The sequence below is a fragment of the Chironomus tepperi genome, unplaced genomic scaffold, assembly GCF_022539635.2.
Source record: "Chironomus tepperi strain 1889 unplaced genomic scaffold, CSIRO-AGI_Ctep_v1 contig_217, whole genome shotgun sequence".
NCBI classification, from domain to species: Eukaryota; Metazoa; Arthropoda; class Insecta; order Diptera; family Chironomidae; genus Chironomus; species Chironomus tepperi.
In genome coordinates, this window is record NW_027226339.1 from 2,815,377 (window position 1) to 2,838,813 (window position 23,437).

At 34.1% G+C, this 23,437-nt stretch overlaps 2 protein-coding genes across 3 annotated transcripts in view; both read right to left on the reverse strand.

Moving 5' to 3' along the window:
- Positions 1 to 14,765: 14,765 nt before the first annotated feature.
- The window catches only part of LOC139090249 (uncharacterized), an 81,058-nt gene continuing 72,386 nt past the window's right edge, over positions 14,766 to 23,437 (reverse strand). For both annotated transcript variants that reach the window (XM_070639994.1, XM_070639995.1), the window contains exon 17: positions 14,766 to 23,283. In XM_070639994.1, coding sequence (XP_070496095.1) covers positions 21,734 to 23,283 — 1,550 coding nt within the window. In that variant the 3' untranslated portion in view covers positions 14,766 to 21,733. The remainder of the gene's footprint in view (positions 23,284 to 23,437) is intronic.
- On the reverse strand, positions 20,640 to 21,011 carry LOC139090361 (uncharacterized). Its single transcript, XM_070640125.1, has one exon. It carries the CDS (start codon positions 21,009 to 21,011, stop codon positions 20,640 to 20,642), a length of 372 nt encoding a protein of 123 aa, XP_070496226.1.

The following is a 23,437-nucleotide window of genomic DNA, read 5'->3' on the forward strand; positions in this document are numbered from 1 at the left end:
AAAGCTTAATTGCTTTTACTCGAGAGCATTTTGCAAACAGCTTTACAAGCTTTACATGATGAAAATAAAAAAGCAAATTAAAAGAAGAAGTAAATTTAATTCAAAACGATGACAATATTTGAGTATGGATCAAACAATGTTGAAAGCTCATGTGTGATGAATTTATTTGAAGCACAGACGCTTAATGATTGTGTCTACACAGTATGAAATTTAATTTTATCAAATTCGTATCTTTCTAGAATGAAATATAATCTCAAAATGAATGTAAATAAAGCATTTTTTTTGTACTTATTAAATAAAGCAATTACTTTTATAACTTTATTTGAACATGAAATAATACCAGCGATATCCAACAGACAATTAATGTTGATATTTTTACAATCAAATTTACTTAACATAAAATCATATTAAAATTGATATGATAAATTGTTTCAATCTAATATCCAAAAACGAGTCAGTCCAAAGTCTAATTTGAATTCTAAATTGATTGACATTTACCATTTCAATTAAAATCACAATTTATAGGAGATAAAATTGAATTATTTGAAATTTAAATTTATTCACTAGTCTAGTTGTTTTTTATGGATGGAGTAATTGTTACAGAGATGGACGAACTAGAGAAACTTGCAGTTTATTTAGAAATAATACATGCTGTACTGAGTGACACAATGTGGCAATCCGCAGTTTTTTCCATGAAAATGTGTCGGATTTAGCCATCACTGTGGAGAGATGGCAACTTCACGCCTTACTATCAATACAATAACTTAATGGCGTTCTAATGAACACGACGTGCAGTGCAGAAGCATATAAAAGCCTCATTCTCGAACAGACAAGGAGCATGCTCTTGAATATGCTCACAATATTGAGCATGTCAATATTGAGCCTGTTAAGGATTGAAACGGTTGTTTCCGTGTTGTGTCAATAAAATAATTTAAGCGGAGCTTCAAAAGCTTCATGGCTCAAAAGCATTCTTCATTTGTCTCACTTGAGGTTTAAGTTGTAGTTTCCTCAGGGGTTATTCTAACGGCCTCTTAGTAGGACCACATTTTTCTGTAACACAATATAAAATGTTAATGCTTTTTTGCAATTTTTTGAAACCAGTCAGCTTTTGAGTGCTTTCAAGTGTGAAAAGCTTATGAATCTTATCTTTCGAAAATCGATAGTCGAAAAATAAGAACCCAGCTTTTTCTTATTGATGCCGTTGGGTTATAAAACCATTGTAAATCAAATCTCGAACCAAATGGTTTACCATTATTAATCGAATCTTCTAAAGCAGTGTTGTCTAAGCCTTGTGTCGCGGCATACTAATGTGCCGTTGGACTTATTTGGAATTATCATGAACCGAATGTTAAGTCAGGGTTGACAGTACTTTGGAGTCTTGACTCCAAAAACCAAAAAAGTCCGGGCTCCACATTGGAGTCCTGTCAACTTTGTGCTAAGTTCAATTTCGGTTGGGGCTTCCCACCATCGTGTGCCGTGGCGCAAACAAGTTTCGACATCACTGTTCTAGAGTATCGAAAGGCTCAACATCCTCTATAATTTCGCAATCAATTTTTTTTTTAATAAAATGAATATCAATTTCCTTTATGTCTATATTCCTGGAAATACTAATAAATAATATTAAAAATATAGAAATGAACATGAGAAATAAAATTTAATTTGTAATATCTTCAGCACTATACATTATCATAACCAAAACCATACTTTTCAGCTTAAGAAGAAGCTTCGAATTAACCCTTTTTATATTCGATAAATCTTCATATTCTCGAAGCAAGAGGAAGGAATTTGTATGATGAATGAAGATATTTATGGTATTTTTTTATCCAAAAAAAAGTTAAATTAAATTTTTTGTTCAATCAGTTTATATTAAAAATTAACTTAATTTAATAAATACCTATATTAGAAGTTAATGAACATAATTAAATATATTGAAATTATCTGTTCTATTGTTACTTTTCAGGTTCCGGCAAAACTCTTTTATTAACAGTGAATATAAGCCGCCTCTGCTTTATAAAGGTATGGATGCCTTTGTGTCGTTCCGCTCAAGATTTGTAGGCTGGATAGAATTTTCAAAAAAACTTCCAGAAAATTCATAAAATTCTCAAGTGTGCTTGAAATTTGATTATTTCCTTAATGTCACGTAGCAAAAATGTGATTGAACGTTTCCCGGAAAAACATCTTTTACGTTTTATCCCGAAATGTATAAGTCGGTTTATCGATTGTAAATCCGGAATCATGATGACATGACTCTGGCATGATGCCAGATTCAAATCTAATTCAGGATAAAGTCAGAGTCACGTCGATCTGGTGCTGATTTTTTGATAGATTAACCGATTTATGTATTTTTCGAGTGGATAATATTTAGATAAATATTACATAATAAGGTAAATGCCATATGATAATATGATGTCTGTAGCCGGACAAAGAAATCTACTCTGTCTAAAACTGAAATTCGCTGTGAAAAAATTAAACTGTTGCAAATAAAAAAAGGTTGCAAAACATATTTGTTCTTTTATTTTAAAAGTCAGTTAAGCATTAAACTGCACTAAATTGCCCTGTTCACTTATTTACATATTTTTAAGTCTGTGATTGAAAATTTAAATCAAGCTTAGTTCAGTGCATCGAAATTTTTTCGAATCATTTTCTCTTATTTTCTCCTTTTAGGAAAATTTCGAAAATTCATTTATTGCGGAAAAAAATCTACAAATTGGGCTTACAAACAAACCGTAACACATATGCCACGATACATAGCCCGTAGCTGACAATGAGTGTACGCACTTAAATGAATATGCTCACGAGTAAGTATACTTAATCAATATAGTTGAGCATAATCAATATTTAGAGCATATTCTTTGTCTGTTTGGAAGAGTTGAAATTCTCGGAGAAGTTACTTACTTACTGGAACCATGCTCCGACTTGGAGCCTAGGTTATTACAAAAGGCCTTCCATTTGACTCTGTTACTGGCCACATCACAAAGCTTGTACAGATTCTCTGTTTTGACATCTAATAGACATTCCCGCATTACTGTTCTACGCCAAGTTGCTCTCGGAGGAGTTAGTTTGGGTAAAATTTTGTGGCCGAAAAGTAAGTACATGGATTGATATTTGTGGGCATTGTTTGTGAATCATTTTTAAGTCATTTAATTTTTTAATTATGTCATTTAAAAGTAACGTCACTGACATATGTGACACGAACATGCTCAAGAAGAACTCTTCTAATTCTAAAGCCTAACTTAACTGTACATTGTCTTCCTGAGATTTTGACTTTACATTAATTGAATATTCAAATTTTAAGCTTCTCAGTTTGAAATGTTATTTTTTTTCCTCTCTATGCCACTAACAATTTAAATTTTACAAATTGAAGCTATTCAGATAACAGCAACCAGAACAACATTGAAAATGGTTTTTTAATTTTTTTTTTCATTTCACCAAATGTAAATATTTTTTTTTTACTACCACAGCACATGAGGAATGAATTTTTTTTTATTACACATTTATTCACATTGATGCAAAACATCCAATTTCCATAAATATTGTAATATCAAAAATATGACTTCATTCCAATTGCGATGATAAATGTTTGAAAATAAAATAACAAGTATAAAATGATTTGTTATTCAATTTGACTAATTCAGTTACATAGGCAGATGGAGTAGTGGGAAGTGATTTATCCTGCTGAGTTCCCTACATCCACTTCCCGAGTTACACAAATGAGGAAGGCTCCACAGAGCATTAAAGGCTCTGCAAAACCTCAATTATTGAGGATCAAATTGAAGCCGTCCAAATTTGGCAGCCTTATGGACCATATAGCCATAGGTATAACGGAGCCTATTAAGTTCTGTCCCGGACTCACCTTCATTTGTGTTGCTCAGGTTTCCAATCCAAAATGATCCAAAAATACATCAACAAAAAGCCTTATAAGATCTAATTCAATTCTCTTTACGTCACTGAACTCGAACCTTTTGACAGCAACCTTAAGTACACTCCCTTATGCGATCCACAGCAACAAAAGACTAAACTCGCTAGAGATCATTTCATTTTTATTGTCTTTGTAAGAAAAAAACATTTTTTTGTGTCATCATCCTCCGCATGCAATAAAAATCTATGACAAAAAGGTATCAACTTTGGTGTCAAAAAAATTGAATTTCCTGCAACCGGAATGTTGCGTCTGTTTTAAGCATCCGAAAGAGTCATAAAGAAATTTATTTTATTTCTTTATCGATTTTTTTCGGCATTTACCTTTTCGTACTCAATTTCTTTTAAGTTAATCTAAAAACCGAGAGGACATTTTTGGAAGTTTTATTTAAGGAGTCAATTTTTGTTGGGCGCATTTGTGAGATTGTTTGTTCCCTCACGGTTGAAATTAGATCTAGAAGTCGATTGGGATTATATTGTTGTAAAGCTGACTTGACTCCTTTTAGTGTTTTAGTTGACTACGAGCTATGGTATAATTTCTTACTTACTTACTCCCCGATCGGCAAATATTGATATGTTTCCACTACGGCAACGAGTAACAGTATACTTAGAACCAACTGGTAGTCATTTACTATCCGGTTGTTAGTTCTAAGTATACAGTCGTCTCGTCGCCATGGTGGCAACGTTTCAATATGTGCTGATCGGGCTAAATTCGTTGGTCGAACAGATCAATTGTGATCCATGGTCTTCCTCAGTTAGACTTCCGTCTGCTGATTTCCAATAACAAGTACAATATCGTCTCTATCGACAGCTTAAGATAATTCAAAGACACAAATTCTTAATTTTCACAATTTTCAATTCAATGCTTAACTAAAAGGACTTCAAAAAGGTTAAGATTCGTTTCTATGCCGTGAAAGTTGAAGATAATTAAAGATGTAACTTTGTGCTAATTTCTCTGCTCACAAACTTTTCTGTTGAGAATTTACCAACTGTCATTTAATATTTAAATTGCATTTGTTACTTGAATTAGTTGATTTTCCCCTTTTATAGTTGCTTTCCCCTTCTTTTAAATATTTAGTTTGTTTTGAATTTCAAAGAATAAACATTATACTTACTTAAATCCATAAGGAAGTTCTTTAATTAAACTTATTCATAAATCTGCATTATGTTGTGCACCTTAACACTTACCGTAACTAGTAAATAATTAGTGAGTTGCCAAATCCTTCAAACTTGTGATTCATAAGTCACGTTAGAAAAGTTTGTAATAAATCCTTACTAGAAAGTCAAGTGAGAGCTCAAACATCTCCAAGGCAAAGCGGTTAGTTCCTGATTATAAAGCTCCATCAAGGAAAAAATTCTCTTGAAGTATTTACTCTCCTTTCAATTAAATTTCTTGGAATATAAATTAATTTCATCTTCAGTTTCCCATTGAGTTTCTTAAGTAAGTGTTTGCGCTGTGAAAAATTAATTTATAGCTGAATTATTAAGACTTTTCGGGAGATTCAGGTCAATAAAAATAGCAACTTTAGTCAGTCTCAAGGTAATTTAATAAAGTCATACGCAAAGAGTCTCAAATTATTTGCTAAAAAAAAAGGATAAAATTCTTCTCACGGGGAATGTTTGAAAAGAATTTCTTTGCGTATCAGAAGATATTTCAGTTCCACAACTTTGTCATAAAAGTTTAATGCTACATTTTTAAAAAGTTTGTTTTATTTCTTTGATAATAAAATTGTATTCACAGCCAACATAGCAGTAAAGGAAGAAGAATAAACGAACCAAACTAGTATTGACGTGGTCACTCGTTAACGATGGTAGCGCATTTTACAGAACATAATCAAAACATTAGGCCATGATTTAAGAACACAATTTTGTCATGAAACATCATGCATTACTTACTTACTTACTTACTGGAACTATGCTCCGATGTGGAGCCTAGGTTTCTTCATTTAAAACTGTCCTACCCCATGTTGATTTTGAAGTTCCAGGACGTCTTTTTTCTTGTGGATTCCATCCTAGGGCAGAAAAAAGACTTGTGTTTCTTCTCCGCATAACACTTTCTGTTGTATTACGTTTTCGAAGTGTGTGGTCTATCCAGCCGTACTTTCGCATGAGAATCTCACGATTAGTGTCTTCGTGGCCAGCTCTTTTCAATAATACGCTATTTGATGGCCAATCTTCTGGATTTCCATTCCACCAAATTCTAAGAATCCGTCTAAAGCGGCTGTTGACAAACAAGGAAATTGGGGAAACTATCGATATTACTCTTTGTTGGACCAAATGTCAATTGTTTACTTTCACTTGATACTCCCTGTTATCACTAAAAACACCGCTGGCGACCAAGCCGTGCTGGGATACGTACTTTAAAGAATAGATTAAAAGCCAATTCAAAACCCTCGCTTATAAGGTGGCAGCCCCAAAAACAGGAATTTTTGAGAAAGGTTAATTTGATTAAACTGGAAGGGTAGTTGAGGAACAGACAGACAGACAGACAAAACGCCGCAATGGTCGGCGTCTGTTCTATTTTGGAAAAATGCTTAAAAAATCGTCTTAAATCAGATAAAGATTTAAAAGTTTTTCTTGTATGTGAAATGTTATCAAACATGCCATAGGCAATGAATGTCTTATTCTCACTTTTTTTGATTAAGAATAAGATGTAGAGGGAGACGAGAGTTGAGACCGAGACGAGTAAAAAATAATATAAATTTCAATATTGCTCATATAAATATATTGAATGGAATGTTATAAACATCAAACTTTATCACACCTTCAGCAGCTGCTCCATAAATAGCAATGATCATGTGAGAGATAAAGTGAAAATTTATATCGCATAGAGTCGTTGAGCATGTGCTCTAGCAACATTGTCAAGGCGAAGAGTAAGTGAAATAAAGATATATTTAAATATATGTGTCGAGAACCAAAGGAAAGGAACAAAAAAATGAAATATTTATGTACACAACTGAATTGATATTGTTTTGCCAACACTCGATAAGGGTTGAAAGGATTGGAAGCAAAAACATATAAGAAGCGTAAATGCAGTGCCTGAATGTTTTGCCTATGAAAACATTCGAGGTCGTCTGTCTTCTTTGGCTTACACACTGAAGTGAGATGTTAATGCACACGAATATTTCTGTGTTACTAATAATAAGACGAAGAAGTTAGATTTTTCGTATTATTTTGAAAATGTGTAGGCTTATTTTCATCATTTACAGATGATAGAACTTAAAGGTAGATTCATGAATTGATTGCATAAGCTTTAGGAGCAATTACACTTCTCGGAAATTGTATCTAAATTAAGTGAATCACATCCTAAACAAACGAGAAACTTACGACAACAAGAAACAGGGGTGGATCATAGGGTAGTCAGGGGTTGAGGATATGGGTGTAGTCAGAATATTCTTGAAGGGTTTAGAGGAGTATTTTGGGGTTTTTTAGGGTTTTTTTCACGAAAAACCTTGCAAATTGAGAAAAATTCCCAATAAAGGAAGAGATGGAGGGGGAAGGAAGAGGTAAGAGGGCGGACTTCCAAATAGACACACTTTCCCCCTATAAGTACCAGTGGACTTATGTACTATTGGATATTTGCACCAGTGGGCTCTTGTATCAGTGGGCATTTGTAGTGAACAATGGGCAAATGCCCAGCGGGATTAACCTAACCCCCTGGATTAGGGTCTAATCTGTCCACTTTTGGACAGAATTCTTCAATTTGCTTGTCCGGAAAGTAAATTAAGTAAAAGCGACTTACAATCCAGCTCCAGATTGTAGGGAGTTAGACTCTCCAACAGACACCCATTCCCTCAAAATAATCCTGAATTGGGGTCAACTCCCATTTTTAGACAGAATTCTTCAATGTTGCTAGCCTAGACTATCCAGCTCCAGACTGACTTGAAATTTGTCTGAGGCTGGATTTCATTAAAACTGGCTGGATTCCCAAGCCAGGGGTCAGAATCATGCTGTTTTAGGGTTGACTTTCTGGTCGTTTCTATGCCGTGCGCCTTCCTGGTAGACTTTTCAACACAAAAATTGACCCAAATGTTCCCTAAATTCCATACATTCCCTTCCTCAATATAATAATAATTCCTTCGATCCATCCACCCCCTCAATACTCTCCTGCAAATAAAAGACATTAAACACCCTCTTACAAAAAGAAAACTTAACAAAACAAAACAATCTTTGCATGCATGCGTGAATCAAAACAAAACTATTTCCTCTCGTATGTAAGTTTAAAATATACCAAAAAGTTTTCTATAGGACAGACACAATTTAAAGTTACAACAACATCCTCACAGCATCATAAATGCGATCCTCAATTTCCATAATCATCCACCTACTCCTTCATTTTCACGCCACTGAAAAAACTTTTCTTTTTTTGTTATGATGATTTAAAGTATTATTTGCATGATTATTAGGTATAGCGCAAAACTTAACCCTTGAATTCTTCTTCTTGTTAAGGACTAAATAATTTTGTAGAACAACCTTGAAAGTATAATATAAAATTAAAGTCCGCAATGATTTTATGCCTTACAATTTAAATAAATAAATTTGAGGAAAATTACATTAAGTGTTTTTATGTTGTATGGCCGAGCAGCACAGTGTTATTGCTGGAGTGTCGTTGTGTTGAGATGTAAAGTATGCTGTAAAATGAATGCCTCTGTTTATAAAGAAGATCAGGAGGACATCAATCGAGCAAGTACAATTGAGAAATAATGGATTTTTCGAAAACGGAATAGTGTTGTAAATTAAGATACTGCCCTTTGTTAGAATCCACAAGGGAAAAGGCGTCAAGGTGCTCTAAGAGCAACATGGCGTAGGACGGCAATGAAGGAATGCCAGTCAGATGTCATAACTGCGAATTTATACAAGCTTTGTGATTCAGCCGGAACAGAGTCAGATGGAAAGATGTAGCAACCTAGGAACCAAGTCGGAGTATGGTCCCAGCAAGTAAGTAAATCAGCCGACGACTACACGGCCGTTCTTGCAGTTTACGTCATCTGAGTAGAGCTCAAGCAAATAGGTTATGCATGTTCGGAAAGCATTAAGGAACGGAATTAGGACGGTGCAATATGCTACGTATGTAATACATGGATATACAGTTCCTTATGTAGTTTAATTCAATAATTTAAATTACTTCCTCAAATATTTTCCATACAAAATTAAATTTAAATTCCCACTCAAATCTATTACTGACAATACTGTTGTTACTTAGACATGTACTTCAATTGAAGACCACAGAGGCTTTACATTCATACAGTCCAATACATCTGCACAATACTCGATATTCTAGATTTTACTATATCATGACGTCACGGCATCTAATTTTAGTCAAATTTAAATCATTTTTTATTTTAATATACAAATTACATATTTCGGGCTGTATAGCTCAATCATCCGCAGTTCAATTACTGTACAACTTAATACAAAATACGTCACAAAGGTTTGAAATGGGCTTATGGGATGTATAACCATAGTGAGTAAACCAAACGGCATGCTGTGGAAAATTTTAATATTTTAGCATAGAAATGGACAAAAAACATCAGTCATTGCATCATCAAGGTGACGTATTCCGGTGACGTAACAAGGTCCAGCTGACTACATTGCATTGTCCTACTCGGGCACTTGTTCCATTGACGTAACAGTGTCTAGCTGACAACATTCCATTGTGCTGCTCGGGAACGTATTCCGATGACGTAACAGTGTCCAACTGACAACATTACATTGTGCTGCTCGGTCCAGTATCTATTTTTAGGCACTGTTTTGTCTCTAAATTAAAAATTTTCTTTCATTTTTTGGTAAATTTAATTAAAAGTAAGACGAATGGGTGACGAAAACCATAGAAATTGAATTAACAGCTTCAGAAGTTATACATAATATAATTTCAAGTCAACATCCTACACATATTTTATATTATAATTTATAATTTAAACTTTTCTAATTTTCTAGATGCTTGTAATTTTTTATTTTGTGTCTTGTTCGACTATAAAAGATGGAATGAATTGGCAATATCCAAAAAAAAGGAAGAAAAATGACACATTTACCGTGACAATGAAAATACTAATTATTAAAGTGCCTCTTATTTGACTTGATTGCTGATGTTAGTCAAGAGCTTTTTTTTGTTAATTAAAATAATCAAGAAAATTTGTCATTTTACTTACTTTTATAACGGCTAGACATTATTTTCATACGTAAAGTTTCTTGACTGACAAGCTTCTTTCCGATTGTAATTAAAAGTCATCAAAAAATAACTGAAAATTATCATTTGTGAGCGTGGGTTGCTTTGATGTAATTTATAAGGATGTGGCACTCTGGATGTTTGGAGTTAATCCTGTAAAATCCGAATGCATCTTCAGCCTCGATCGACATAAATCTGCACCCCAAAATCTGATAAAAGGCAATCAATGGATCCTAAATTTTGCACAAGACTAACGTGATTCTGACATCAAATCAGAGTCTCCCTGGCTTCGAGCTGGATTTCTAATCGATTAGCCGATCTGTGCTCTTCGGGTAAAGGATAATAACTGCCTGAACTCCGACACCGACGCCTCTTTATATCGTCAACTTAGTTGAAAGAGAAATTGTTGCATCAGTGCATCTCGGTTACATGCTAATGGTGGCTCCCAGTTGAGATAAAACAGTAAAATTTCTACCCGATCAGAAAAGAAGCATGCTCATAAGTGTGCTCACAACATAGAGACTGCTTAATTATAATGATTGAGTTTACCCGTAAGCACGTTCATTTAGGTGAGTCTACCTAATGTTCTGACGAAACAGATCTGTGGATCTAACAGAATAATTCAGCTCGATTGAAGCAATTAAAGTGACCAAAAAATCGAACGCAAGATCTCGCGACAGAAAGACAATCAAGAAAGCAAGTTAAGAAAAAACGAGGTTAAGAGTTCAATCTCGAGCAACGGATCCGGAGTTTGATTTGAACCCACTACTTAAAGATTGCCAATTACATGTATCCACTGAGCTATCGCAGGTTATTCGACTTAATGGTTGAGTGTCATATATGAATTATACATTTTTTACATTTACATACCCCTTACTGCATTTGCAATGATATACAATTAATAAAGACATCCTATTTTAAAAAACTTAATGGTCTATATAAACCGTTGATGAACGACGTCTACTAAATAATTAATTAGCACTTTATCGTATTCAAGACTCTTTGACATCAAAAACTTCAAAAAGAGTTACAAAAACTGAAGCAAAGATCCGGAAAATTCAAAATCCTTATGGGAAATCCTCGAGTCTCCAGGTCTTAAATTCTCGTACACTCCCTCTCAACTCCCTCTCAACTCCCTCTCAACTCCCTCTTATAATAAAACTCAATGTTATGCTGATCAAATCTTTTTTGTTTGTTCTTCGTAATTACTTTTGAGATGAATTTTGAATACTAAACTTAGCACATCAAGTCACGTCATATTGTCGTCGTTCCATGAAAATATTCTGAAAACTTTGATAAAAACAGCATAGGCATGCTTCAAAAAAGTATTCCATAAAGGTCAATTTTTTATGATGAAATATTGTGTCTGTAGCACAGATGAATTTCCTTAATAAACTTTAATCTCAAAATGTATTTCAAGTAAAATCTAGACATTCATTGCCTTAATCCATAGGAAGCACCTGCTTGTCAAAAATATAAGTCAAATAGCTTCCAGCTTAAAAAAATCTAATTTTATATTGCGACTCAATGTTAAAGTTAAACTCAGCATGAATGTCATCTTCAATGTTCTTATTATTAATGTACATTAAATCTTGTTTTAAGTGTCGACATTCAGCACACACAAAAAAGAAAAGAGGAAGACTGCATTAAAATTCCATTTATGCAGATAAAAAATTGTGCAGTTAAGAATATTTCTTAGACTTTATCCGACTGTGTATCTTACTGTTTAATGACGGTCGTTAAATATTGTTGTTGTTGTACCAAATAAATGCAAAATGTTTACGTTTAGTGCTGTAGATGCTGTTGATAATTGAGATTTCAATTCGTGGAAAATTTACGTCGTAACTGAACAACTTCCAGTTATCATTGATTAAAGTATCAAGCAGGACCCTTTAATGAACAGATGAATGTTAAATAACTGGGACATTGTCATAAAAATGACTTTATGGGACATTAAGCCATGGTAGGAAATTTGATGATTTTTGGGTTAATTTTGCCGACCAAAATGTCAATTTGTGGGATTTGTGTCTTGGATTGTAAACATTATATAATGAGTAAACTGGTGTCCTATGCCATTAAAATTCCATATGCTACGTGACATTTCCGAGTCAAATGAAAGATGCTTTCGATGTCCTGAAAAAAAGTAAAATTGTAATTAACTTTTTTTCACAGTCTAGCAATTCAAGTTATCAGAGAAGTAACAGAGCATCTGAAAAGGGACTTGAAATAAAAAAATGTGTTTTGTAGATGATTTATTATCTAAAGCAGAGCAATAGAAAAAGGGATCGTATATTAATGATGTTACAGTACAATTTATTTATTGAAGCTTGGTTCATGGCTTGAATGAATAATTGAAATGGTGGTCCTTTCCTGAGCGACACAAATGAATCGAAGCCTTAAAATATCTGGGGTAAAGCTTTCCTCATTTGTATCGCTCGGATATACTGTGTCGCAAAATTTTGGATTTTCTACCCAAATTTTACAGAAGAAGGTAAGACTTTATTCAATTTCAGAATACTCACTTACTAAGCTAATTATACAGATCCAAGGCTTCCCTTCTACTCGTCTACTCAAACGTTTTAGAACCTCAGGTCCGAATTCAATCCAAAAAGCATGATTTATTCCAAATTCTACTGATCCGGAAAGCACATTCAGTGTGACTTTGTCTTGGATCCAGATTCAGTGGAATACGATCTCAGTTTAGATTAACGATGGACTAGGGCCGAAACTTTCCGCTATTCTATGCTGTGTTCATGCTTTAATTGAACTTTTTATTTTTAATTGTAGCTTGTCATAGCTTGTTCTACTACGCAACAGTTCCACGGCACACATTTTGAACAACACTGCTCATTGGTATATCAGGTCTTGATATAATTGTTTATTAAATGTCAATGACAAGCAGGAAGTATATTTTTAGATAACGAAATACACCTGTATTTTTTGGAGATGAGAGTCACATGTCCGGACATATCTGTTTATTTTCGGACGTCTAAGATTTTTGCAAGACATGCTGTGTCGAATAAACTTGAAATAGATATATTTGATATCTGACGGGTATATGTTTGATTTGACTGTAATTTTTAGTCACATGATGTAAGGTTATGTCATGGCCCATGATTCATGTACGAATTCAGTGGGAAAAGGAGAGAAAGCGAGAGGTGTGAAGGGTTTGGTGGTTAACCCTCTATCTTGCTTACTTACATATTTCCTTGATCGGGGAGATCAACGCAAGAACGTCAAATGCCGCCTCTTGTGAGAAATTCTGCCAGTTCGATATGTTATGGACTAGCGTACATTTCTACACATTCAATCCAGGAATCCTTTCTCTCTTTGAAAAATTCTTCATTTTTCTGTGGTATTTTTTTTAACGGGCTTGACATATTAAAAGAAGATCTTTAGGAGCTCATTTAAAAAGGTCTTCAAGTCCGACTCATTAGATGGCAAAAGAGCACGTTGACGGTCAAATAATTCTTGGAAGAAAGCTGCTGACATCTGGACGACATTTGAGATAAGATATGGATCGTAATTGATCTATACGGTCAGCACATCCTTTACACATCATTTATCAACAACTCCAGATGACATTCATCATAAAAATTTCGGTACCGTTGGGTAAGGTTTATAGTCAGCGAAAGTACATTTAATTACTGGAAAAAAATATGTGCAAATTTTATTCACGAAAATTGTTTCTTATTTCTCTGAAAAGCACTCAAAAAGAAAAGAATAGCTTAATGCTTATGATAAAAAGAAAATGTTGAAAATCCTCGTGTTGTTAATCGAGGAACTTAAGCGCATTTTTGCCAAACAATCAGAACTTGATAAGCACAATTAAATTCAAATAGACAAGCTGAAACTGCTATAGGCTGAGAAAGTACGGCTGGATAGGGCATACGCTTCGGAAGAAAAATTTCATTGCTTGGGACAGACACAAAAGTTTGTTACACAGCCCTTGGATGGAATCCACAAGGAAAAAGGCGACCAGGAGCTCCAAAAGCTACTTGGCGCAGAACTGGACAGATAATTTGTAAAAACTATGTGACAGAGCCAGCAACAGAGTCAGATGGAAAGCCTTTTGTTGTAACCTAAGCTCCATATAGCAACATGGTTGCAGTAAGTAAGTAAGTAAGACAAGCTGAAAATTCTATGAAAAATAACAGTAAATTTTTTTTGAAAATTAACGGTCGAAAAAAATTTAAAATTTCGAGGGACTAAAAACACGTGGATTTTTTTGTATGGAAATAAATCATTAATTAAAGCATTAAATCACGGTGTCAAGCTTCCAGATAAAGCGATAAGCTAGTAACTTGATGAAACGGGGTTTATGCTCCAAACCATAGGTCTTTTCGATTTCTGGTTGCTGAGATCTTTCGTTTTAGACTGCCAGTCAACAAACCTATCAAAATGAAGTTATAAGCATTATCTTTTGTTGCTGCAAAAATGAGCTAAAAAAAGTAATAAGAAAGTTCTGTGCTTTTTGTGAACGTACAAGTTTCTTTATTTTTTTTTTCTCATCTTCATTATCATATTTACAGTATAAATGAAAAATTTCTTTAAACTTTATTACTTTCCTATAAGAATCTTAACGTACAATAAAATTCATTTTTCATAAAAAAAAACGGAGAAAAATATAAACTTTATTGTTTCCTAGAAAAAAAAAGTGAATAAAAATTATTTTTCTTCATCCTAACTTTTTTAAAAAGTTAAATGTAGCTCTATATAACTTTTTCTTATAAAATATCAAGAAACAAGCGAATATATGGAATTTTTTTATATATATTTTCGATTTCTCACTTTAATATTTAATTTTAAGGTATTATTCGAAGAATATGGAGCACAAATATTTATTTTTTTAACAATTCTATAAATGTCTGTAACAAAATTTTTCTCTCATTCCTTCCATTAGTGCTACATTCAACACAATCAATGATAATATTCTCACTTTCATTTCCCAATACAATTTTTTCTTATTTTTTTTTTTTTTTGATTTCTTGATATATGAGTTTAAATATAATTAGTTTATAGACTATTATGCACCTAGCAATTTATTCACGAAACATTTTTTTAATAGTTTTATTTATTTATTTTTATTTATTTATGTAGTTTTAAAGTTATGAAGTATTCGTCCCTTGCTTTTAAATTTATTTACTGAATTAGAGTTGTTATCTGGATGCAATGTTTATGAATCTTTGGAAGTGATTGCATAGTTAATTTACTTTTGAGTAGTATGAGAACGTTGACATGACTTCAATGGTTCTAGTTTAAATCTGATTAGAGTATGATCTTAGGCAAGATAATGAGTGGAAGTAATTTTTAAGACATTTCGTTGAATGATCACAAGCAGCGAAAAAGCGACAATGGTCTAGTTGGTTAGGAAGACGGACGGTCGACTCAAAGGTGCTGGGTTCGATCCCAGGGAAATTCTAGTTAAATTCAGGTGCTTTGTCGCTGTTCTAGTCACACCAACTCGGTCGTGTATACGCGACACACAAATTGTGGCTAGACATGTAGCTAGACATGCTACATTGATATACCCAGGGTCATGCAGCATGCAGATTAGGAAAAAGCACAAACGTCCATTGTGACAAAACCGTCACGTAGAATGTTCCACAAATTTTAAGTTTATAACTGAACATTCGGTTTACAAATTGCAACTTGTTCCACTTAGGAAGTTTAAAACATACTTAAGTCCAAGTTGAATTCATAAAATTAATATTTCCGAGTGGACAACTTATGTCAAGTTGTCTAGATTGTAACTGAACTTACGATCAACCAATAACATTTTCTCTGGAATTTTCCGAAAATTTTTTCGTTAGTCGATTTCAGGTCTAGTTATCAACTAGACATTATTTCAAGTTGTACATTCGGGATTAGGTTTCCCTAAGTTTTAATAGACCTTTAGTACAGAAAGCTCTACAAATCTCGAGATATTCGAGACTTTCTTAAGTATTCCCAGTCCCGTCATCAAGAGCTTTTATTTTACAACCTCAAAATGTTTGAGGTAAGAAGGTAAATGTGTTACAAAATTTACTTTGAATCCTTGTTTTTGGGACTTTTGACCTTTTGCTTTTGTAGGAACGGGCTATAGTGATCGTGTTGACCGCATATACGATTTATTATTGTCCTTATCAGACAAAGAGCATGCTCTCAAGATTAACGTAAGCATAGAGCAGCTCACGAGCATGTTCATCTGGTATATATAATTTGAGCAAGCTCTCGAGAGTATGCTCTTTACTTATTGGAGTGTAATATATCTTAGAGCCAACAGAAGTCACAACAACATTTCCACACTCTCAAAATACATTTGAATAAGATTCCACTATACAGATCTAGATAACAACTCTGATTCTCATCTAATAATTTTTAGCTATTTTTAAAAAATGTCTACTTAAAAGTTCCAAGGAGTATGATTTGATGATCGTATGTATGTGACTATTACTTACAAGAATTACAACGATATGTGTCTCATAATGTGAAATCGTCTTTGTAGTTTTGCATTAAAAAAATTTAAATGATCCATGTCTAGTAGAGCTGTCAATTCCGGGATCAAAATATACTGAATCCTGAGGACTGCATAGAGTTCAATCTCGGAATTCAAAACTCTAATACAGTGATGGGCAACCTTTTAGTTTTCGGGGCACAGCTTGGTGGTAAGTTTAGATCTGCATGCGATTCATGGCATTTTTAAAAGTGTTGGCAGCCAACTAGTGTGCCGCCTCACACAGGTTGTCCACCACTGATCTAATTTCTATTAATATCCAAAAGAGTCTCATCAACTGTCGTCAACAACAGCTGTAAATTAGGGGGCTCAATAATTTACAATTTCACTTTATATTAAGTGCTTATCGATGGGCTTACTTCTTAAAATTACGTAAATACAAAATCGAAAAATATTTTTCATCAAGATTCTTTTTTATATCCTTAACGTTTGGAACTAAAAAATTTTAATTTAAAATTAATTTGAAGGCAGTTTTAATTTTCATCTTCACTTTTTTATACATGTACATATTTAAAAACTTACCCTACATCATCATTGTTATTTTAAAAAAGTCTCTAGCATTTACGTAATTTTGTCACAAGCCCAATTTATTATGAATAACGACAGTTGATGATTTTCATCATTGAACACAACAATATATGGAATGTGAAGCTTTTTTTGATTTCTTTTTCTCGTTCATTCAAGTTCAAAAAAATTCAAATATTTTTCCATCATACGACGAACAGATGAAGCATGAAGCATGAAGCACACATATTATAAGCAAATACCGCAAACAAAAAAATAACATATACATATTTTCCTTTCCATCTCGTATGACACAACGTAAGGAACAAGGGAGGAAGCGAAAAATATTTTGTGTCGCGCGTTTACGTTCTGCATCTGAACGAGGAGATTATTTGTGCTTCTTAAATACAGGAACAGTGTTGTTAGACTATATTCAAAGATCAGTTTAAATCAATGGTGAAGCTGTAGCGTAGTAGTGCCTTATTGGTAAGCAAACTCAGTGTCAGGTTTGGAAATTGGACACACTTTTAACAGTACGCTCAGCACCCTCATCCCTACAAAACTTAACGTTTATCTCACTTATCTCAGGTAAAACATATTATTACTACTAATATGGACCAAAACAGCCGTCACAATGCTGTCAGGGAGTTTTGGATTTTTGAAGTTTTCCCTCTAATACGGTGGTAAAGCGTAGGTGTCTTAGCTACTTCCCAAGGCATGGGTTCTCACAAATATACCAACCATATCCTTTAAATCTACCACAGTTGATGATTAGTTTAGACTTGAATTTGACTCTTATTCGAGTCGACTTCAGAAGAATTTCTAAAATCATATTAGGAAATTATGTGACTTTTTATGTGACTTCAAGCCTGAGTTGTACCGATTGAAAGGCAAATGGAATGTATCTCAGATTGATCTTAGAAGATAATTAATCGAGACTTGGATTTGAATTCCAGATATGAAGAAACTTAGATCTGATGGATCTTAATTCAGGCAATACTTCTTTATTCACAGTTTCCTGAAGTCTCAATTTTTACCGATTTCTTGAGATCGAGAATGAGAACAAGAGGCTGTGCATAAATTTCTCGAGTGCTTGACCAAACTTTCAACAAAAGATAAATTTAAGACCAGAACTTGGAGTTGATTCGTATTTTTTTATATGTATACGAATCAACTTTTCTCAGTCTTTTCTATACAAAATCGGAATAATCTTTTGACATTGGACTAGCATACGAATCTAGATAAAAAATAAAGAGCATAAGTATCATTTGCTGATTTATACAAGTTATATCTTTATTGTAGATTAATAGACCACGAACGTGATTATCAATATGAACGGATTCATGATATCATGGTATATTCAGGCAATATAATTGTGCATACTCAATTAGTGAGCATACTCATGAGCATGCTCCTAGTTTGTTCATGGAAGAAAGATCTAAAAGAGGATTTTGCCTGAATCAGATCGTAAACTAAGCAGATATCAACCCTGCATTAAAATGTTAAATGAAATCTCTTCTTACTTTATATAAATTCACTGCGACAGCATTGCTGATAAATTTTTAATTATGAGCTATCAAAAAAGAGACAAAAAAGTCTTTATTGATGTTTATTTTTTTCCTGTTCCTGATTACACTCACACTTCATATCGCAATTATTTAAATATTATGAAACAATAAAGTTTCAATAAGTAAACAGTCTCTCCTTTTACACTTTTGTGTGCTTTCGTGCTTTTGACGCTTTTTACGTAAACAAATATAAGCTACAAGAATAACAACAAGAAGGATAGAGCAAAAGTGTGGATTGAGAGAAAGAGAATAAAAGAAAAAGTTTTTTTTATCGATCAAGCACATTGCTGCTCGTTTCCTACTTTTCATCTTTTAGCACATTTTCCATCACAAAATTCAAAGGATTAATGTTCGTTTTGTATCCATTGTTCAATATTTTCAACACTCACTTATAGCTTTTTTCATACCTGAGCAAAAACATAATGGCATTTAAATATTGAGTTTATGAGCTGCAATAGAAGCAGAAATAACAACCGTATTGTTCGGTAACTTTATTGTCTGATTTAATTAAGTCGTACTCTGATTTTTTCGTTTGGGGTTGTTTCTTTCATGACGATAAAAGTTTATAGAAAATGGAGTATGGTGCTGAAAGGAGACCAGAAATGTTTCACGATGAATGGAATTTTAAATAATGTAAGCCTATTCAATTGCCATTTGGACACTTGGCCACTTGTGTTGGGGCCTGTTTGCGAAAAGATGCTGCAAATTTATAGTCTGACTAAGTATGTCTAGTCAAAATCGGCTGTAGGACTATATTCCTAGTTTTGAGTGCTGGTTTCGAAGCTCATGATGCAATCACTGTCCCGAACAAGATAGTGTGTTTTCTAGGGTATCGATTAGTTGCCGTATTAACGAACAAAAGGATAAATTACAGGCCCCATAGCAGTTAAAAGCTAACTTTGAACTGTCGTATATGAAGTTATATATGCTAATAGTTTGTTTAAATAATAGCTTGTGTGCTTAACTCATGAAGATTCATCAGACAGCTCAGCGTCAAATTAAGACTTATAGCTTATAAATAATGGGATCAGAACTAAGACTACTTGAAACCGAGACTTCAAAAAATTCCTTTGAAATCTTGGTCTCAGTTTGGGTTTCGGTCTTGGTCTTGGTGTCGGTCTAAGCCGAGTCTTGATCTGGCTCTCGGTTTCGTATTTGGTCTGGGTTTCGGGTTCGGTTTTGGTCCGGGAAAAGCATTTCGAAAATTCGTCAAAACTGAAACTTCGGGAAGCTCTAATCTGAATCACTGCTTTGACGACATTATTGTATCCAGTTGTAATCAGGACAAGCAGAAAATTACCTATCCCTAATCTTGTACCTCATGGTCGTTGAATTGGTGTTCAATAACCAAGTTCCAAGAAATCAAAACCATCACGCGAGTCCATTTCTTAATTCCCACAGAATTTTCATTAAACGTCATTCATGTTCAACCCATTTAAATGCAGACATGCAAAAATCGTTGAAAATGCCATTTTTGGTTTTTACTTGACTGAAAAATTAAGCTATAAATCTTAAGCAGAATTTGAAATCGTGAGTAAAATGTTGAAGCCTTTCTTAGTTATATCTCAATGAGTTTTGTTAGAAACAGCGCTTCAACATTGAAATCGATGACTCTTAAACTCATTTACTGCTCATCCATACACATTGTATTATGATTAAAAATGGTAAGAGGAAATAGCATTGAGAAGAATGGAAATTGGATAGAAATTGTTCGTTGTGCTATGAGGCACAAATAATATAAGTAATCTAATTTGCAATTACTTGGCAGTGCTGAATGGTAAGGAAAGTAATACATGAGGAAAAAAAGAAGTAAAAAAGGAATTCTTGCTGTTATTTATCATTTCACTCCCGAGCGACACAAATGAAGGAGGTATCGTTACGTTTGGCAGCTATGTGTACGCCATTTGCTCTCTGCTTGGCTGCCTTATGGACGCCATTTGGTCTCTGTTTGGCAGCCTTATGGACGTCATTTGGTATCTGTTTGGTAGCCTTATGGACGCCATTTGGTCTGTTTGGCAGCCTTATGGACGCCATTTGGTCTCTGTTTGGCAGCCTTATGGACGCCATTTGGTATCTGTTTGGTAGCCTTATGGACGCCATTTGGTCTCTGTTTGGCAGCCTTATGGACGCCATTTGGTATCTGTTTGGTAGCCTTATGGACGCCATTTGGTCTCAGTTTGGCAGCCTTATGGACGCCATTTGGTATCTGTTTGGTAGCCTTATGGACGCCATTTGGTCTCTGTTTGGCAGCCTTATGGACGCCATTTGGTATCTGTTTGGCAGCCTTATGGACGTCATTTGGTATCTGTTTGGTAGCCTTATGGACGCCATTTGGTCTGTTTGGCAGCCTTATGGACGCCATTTGGTCTCTGTTTGGCAGCCTTATGGACGCCATTTGGTATCTGTTTGGTAGCCTTATGGACGCCATTTGGTCTCAGTTTGGCAGCCTTATTAACGCCATTTGGCCTCAGTTTGGTAGCCTTATGGACGTCAATTGACATAAGTAAAAGAGGTTTAGCAGAGCCTTAATAGTTCCGTTGCAAAGACTTCTTCATTTTGTGTCACTCGGGTCCCTTACAAATAGCATTTGTTACAATGTGTCCTGATTTACTGAAGTGTAAAATTAAATTTAGCTTTTTTTCTTCTGCTTCTTCTTATTGGTTAAAGTTTAATGCTACTGATTTTGCTATCGCTGATGCTACTACCCATTATTACTGCTTACTGCTTTGCTTAAGAATGAGAAAATCCGTGTGAGTATATACACAATAGTATTCACATATAAACTGTGTGATGAACGTATACTTATGTGCTTTAATACTGACATCGAAGCAATGACTTAACAAAAAAAGGAACGATGGATATAAAATGGAAGGAGATGAACGTGAACAGACAGAAGGGAAAAAAAAATTTAATGCAGTACTACTCCTTGGAAGCGACAAAAATGAAAGTGAAATCTCTTGATAAATCGACACACATGTTTTACATTGTCACGTCATCAGAAAAAAAATAGAGCACATACACAGCATTCATACTCCCAATGCATCGCATACACACACATATCCCCTTCTTTTAATGGTCTTGTCATCATACAGACACCTCTTCGGTATATTTTGATCGATCATTAAGGTCTATGGCCAATTTACTCTCCGATCCTTTGCCTTTACGTCTGCTACTTCCATTATTGCCATTGTTATTTATGTTATTATTATTTACATTGGACGACGCAACTTTATTATCGCATGATGTTCCTATAATCATTTTATTATCTTCGTTTTTATTATCATTTTGATTATCAATGCTCTGTGATTGTGTTGTGACTTGATGCTGCTGTTGTTGTTGTTCGTCTAGCGTCATTTTACTACTATCCTTTTGATTATTCAATAAATGCTGCTGCTGCTGCTGCTGATGTTGTTTTTGTCTTCGAACTATTGATTCGGACGTGGACGATGTCGACAATGAGTAGGATATTTTATCATTTTTCGATGACGCTGATGATGTGGACGTGCATGACTGTGAATGTGTAATGAGTTGGGAACTTTTTAAATTTCCTATAACTTGAGCTTTATTTGTGACAATTGTAGGATTATATGTAGCGCTATTTGCCATTGGAAGTGTTGATGATAATGCCATTTTAAGTTCTCTGAGATTCTCATCCTCAGAATGTGATATTTTCATTGACGGACGTTCCAGGAAACTATAGGGTATTGATTTTTGATCCGATTCCGTTGACAATGAATGATTGCTTTTATTTGTCACATGTGTACGATTGTGATCTGATGGCTGTTTTTGTGAATAAATATTGTCACACGAATCGAATGTCTTTGAAATGCGATAACTTTGGCAATTCTTATAAACACTTGTCGATGTCGTGCCACTTTCAAAATTTGTACCGAGCACAAGCTCTGAATTACGTTTTCTGAGATTATTGCTATTTGTTGTATCCCCATACTTTGTAACACCTACATTGGCACTGGTGAAATTCAATAGACGTTCGCGAAAACTACTTGGATGGGAGTGCGTTTCGTCACGTAGGATTTTCTGTACTCTATATGGACTCTTATGATCACTATGCTTGCATATATTTGTCATACAGCCATCACAATTATCATCATCTATTTGATATTCATCATCAATACTATTATTATCACTACTGCACATGCATTGCAATTGCAAATTTTCAAAATTAATACTATTCGTACTACAACTTATTATATTATTGGCTTCACAACATTTACTCTTTGTTTTCTTATGCTTAATATCCTTACAATTATCGCAATTTAAATGATTATCATTATCACATTTATCTGATATTTTTAAGCGACAGTTTACATCACTTGACTGTTTCAGGTAGTCATCATGACATGTATTTGTCTCTTTATCTACATAAGTGCTAATCATTCCATTACCACTAAGTGTTTTGGCTTGTTCAATCGATTGTTGTGGTGGTGCCTTTAACATCAATTGATTTGATGTTCCACCATTTTGTGCTGAACGACATATATCCAATAATGTTAATATAACATTTGTTGCGGTACCTCGCTGTGGTATTCTATCGTATAAATTTTGTAGTTGTTTTGCCAATTGCTTAATTTCTTCTACAGCCTCATTTTCACTTAATCGATTATTGTCAGCTCCTATAATTCCAGTTTGGGATGTTGTAAAGGCACCAAAAGTTTTTTCATTAATATTGTTGTTGTTGTTGTAATTTTCCATTGTTTTTGTGTCAACCAAATGAGACGTAAAGTAACAGAAAATTGTCAATGGCAATTGAAGGCAGTGATGAGGAAG

Bases quoted from the DNA above. Each gene is read 5' to 3' on its own strand.
- LOC139090361 (XM_070640125.1), bottom strand. From the start codon at position 21,011: ATGGCGTCCATAAGGCTGCCAAACAGACCAAATGGCGTCCATAAGGCT.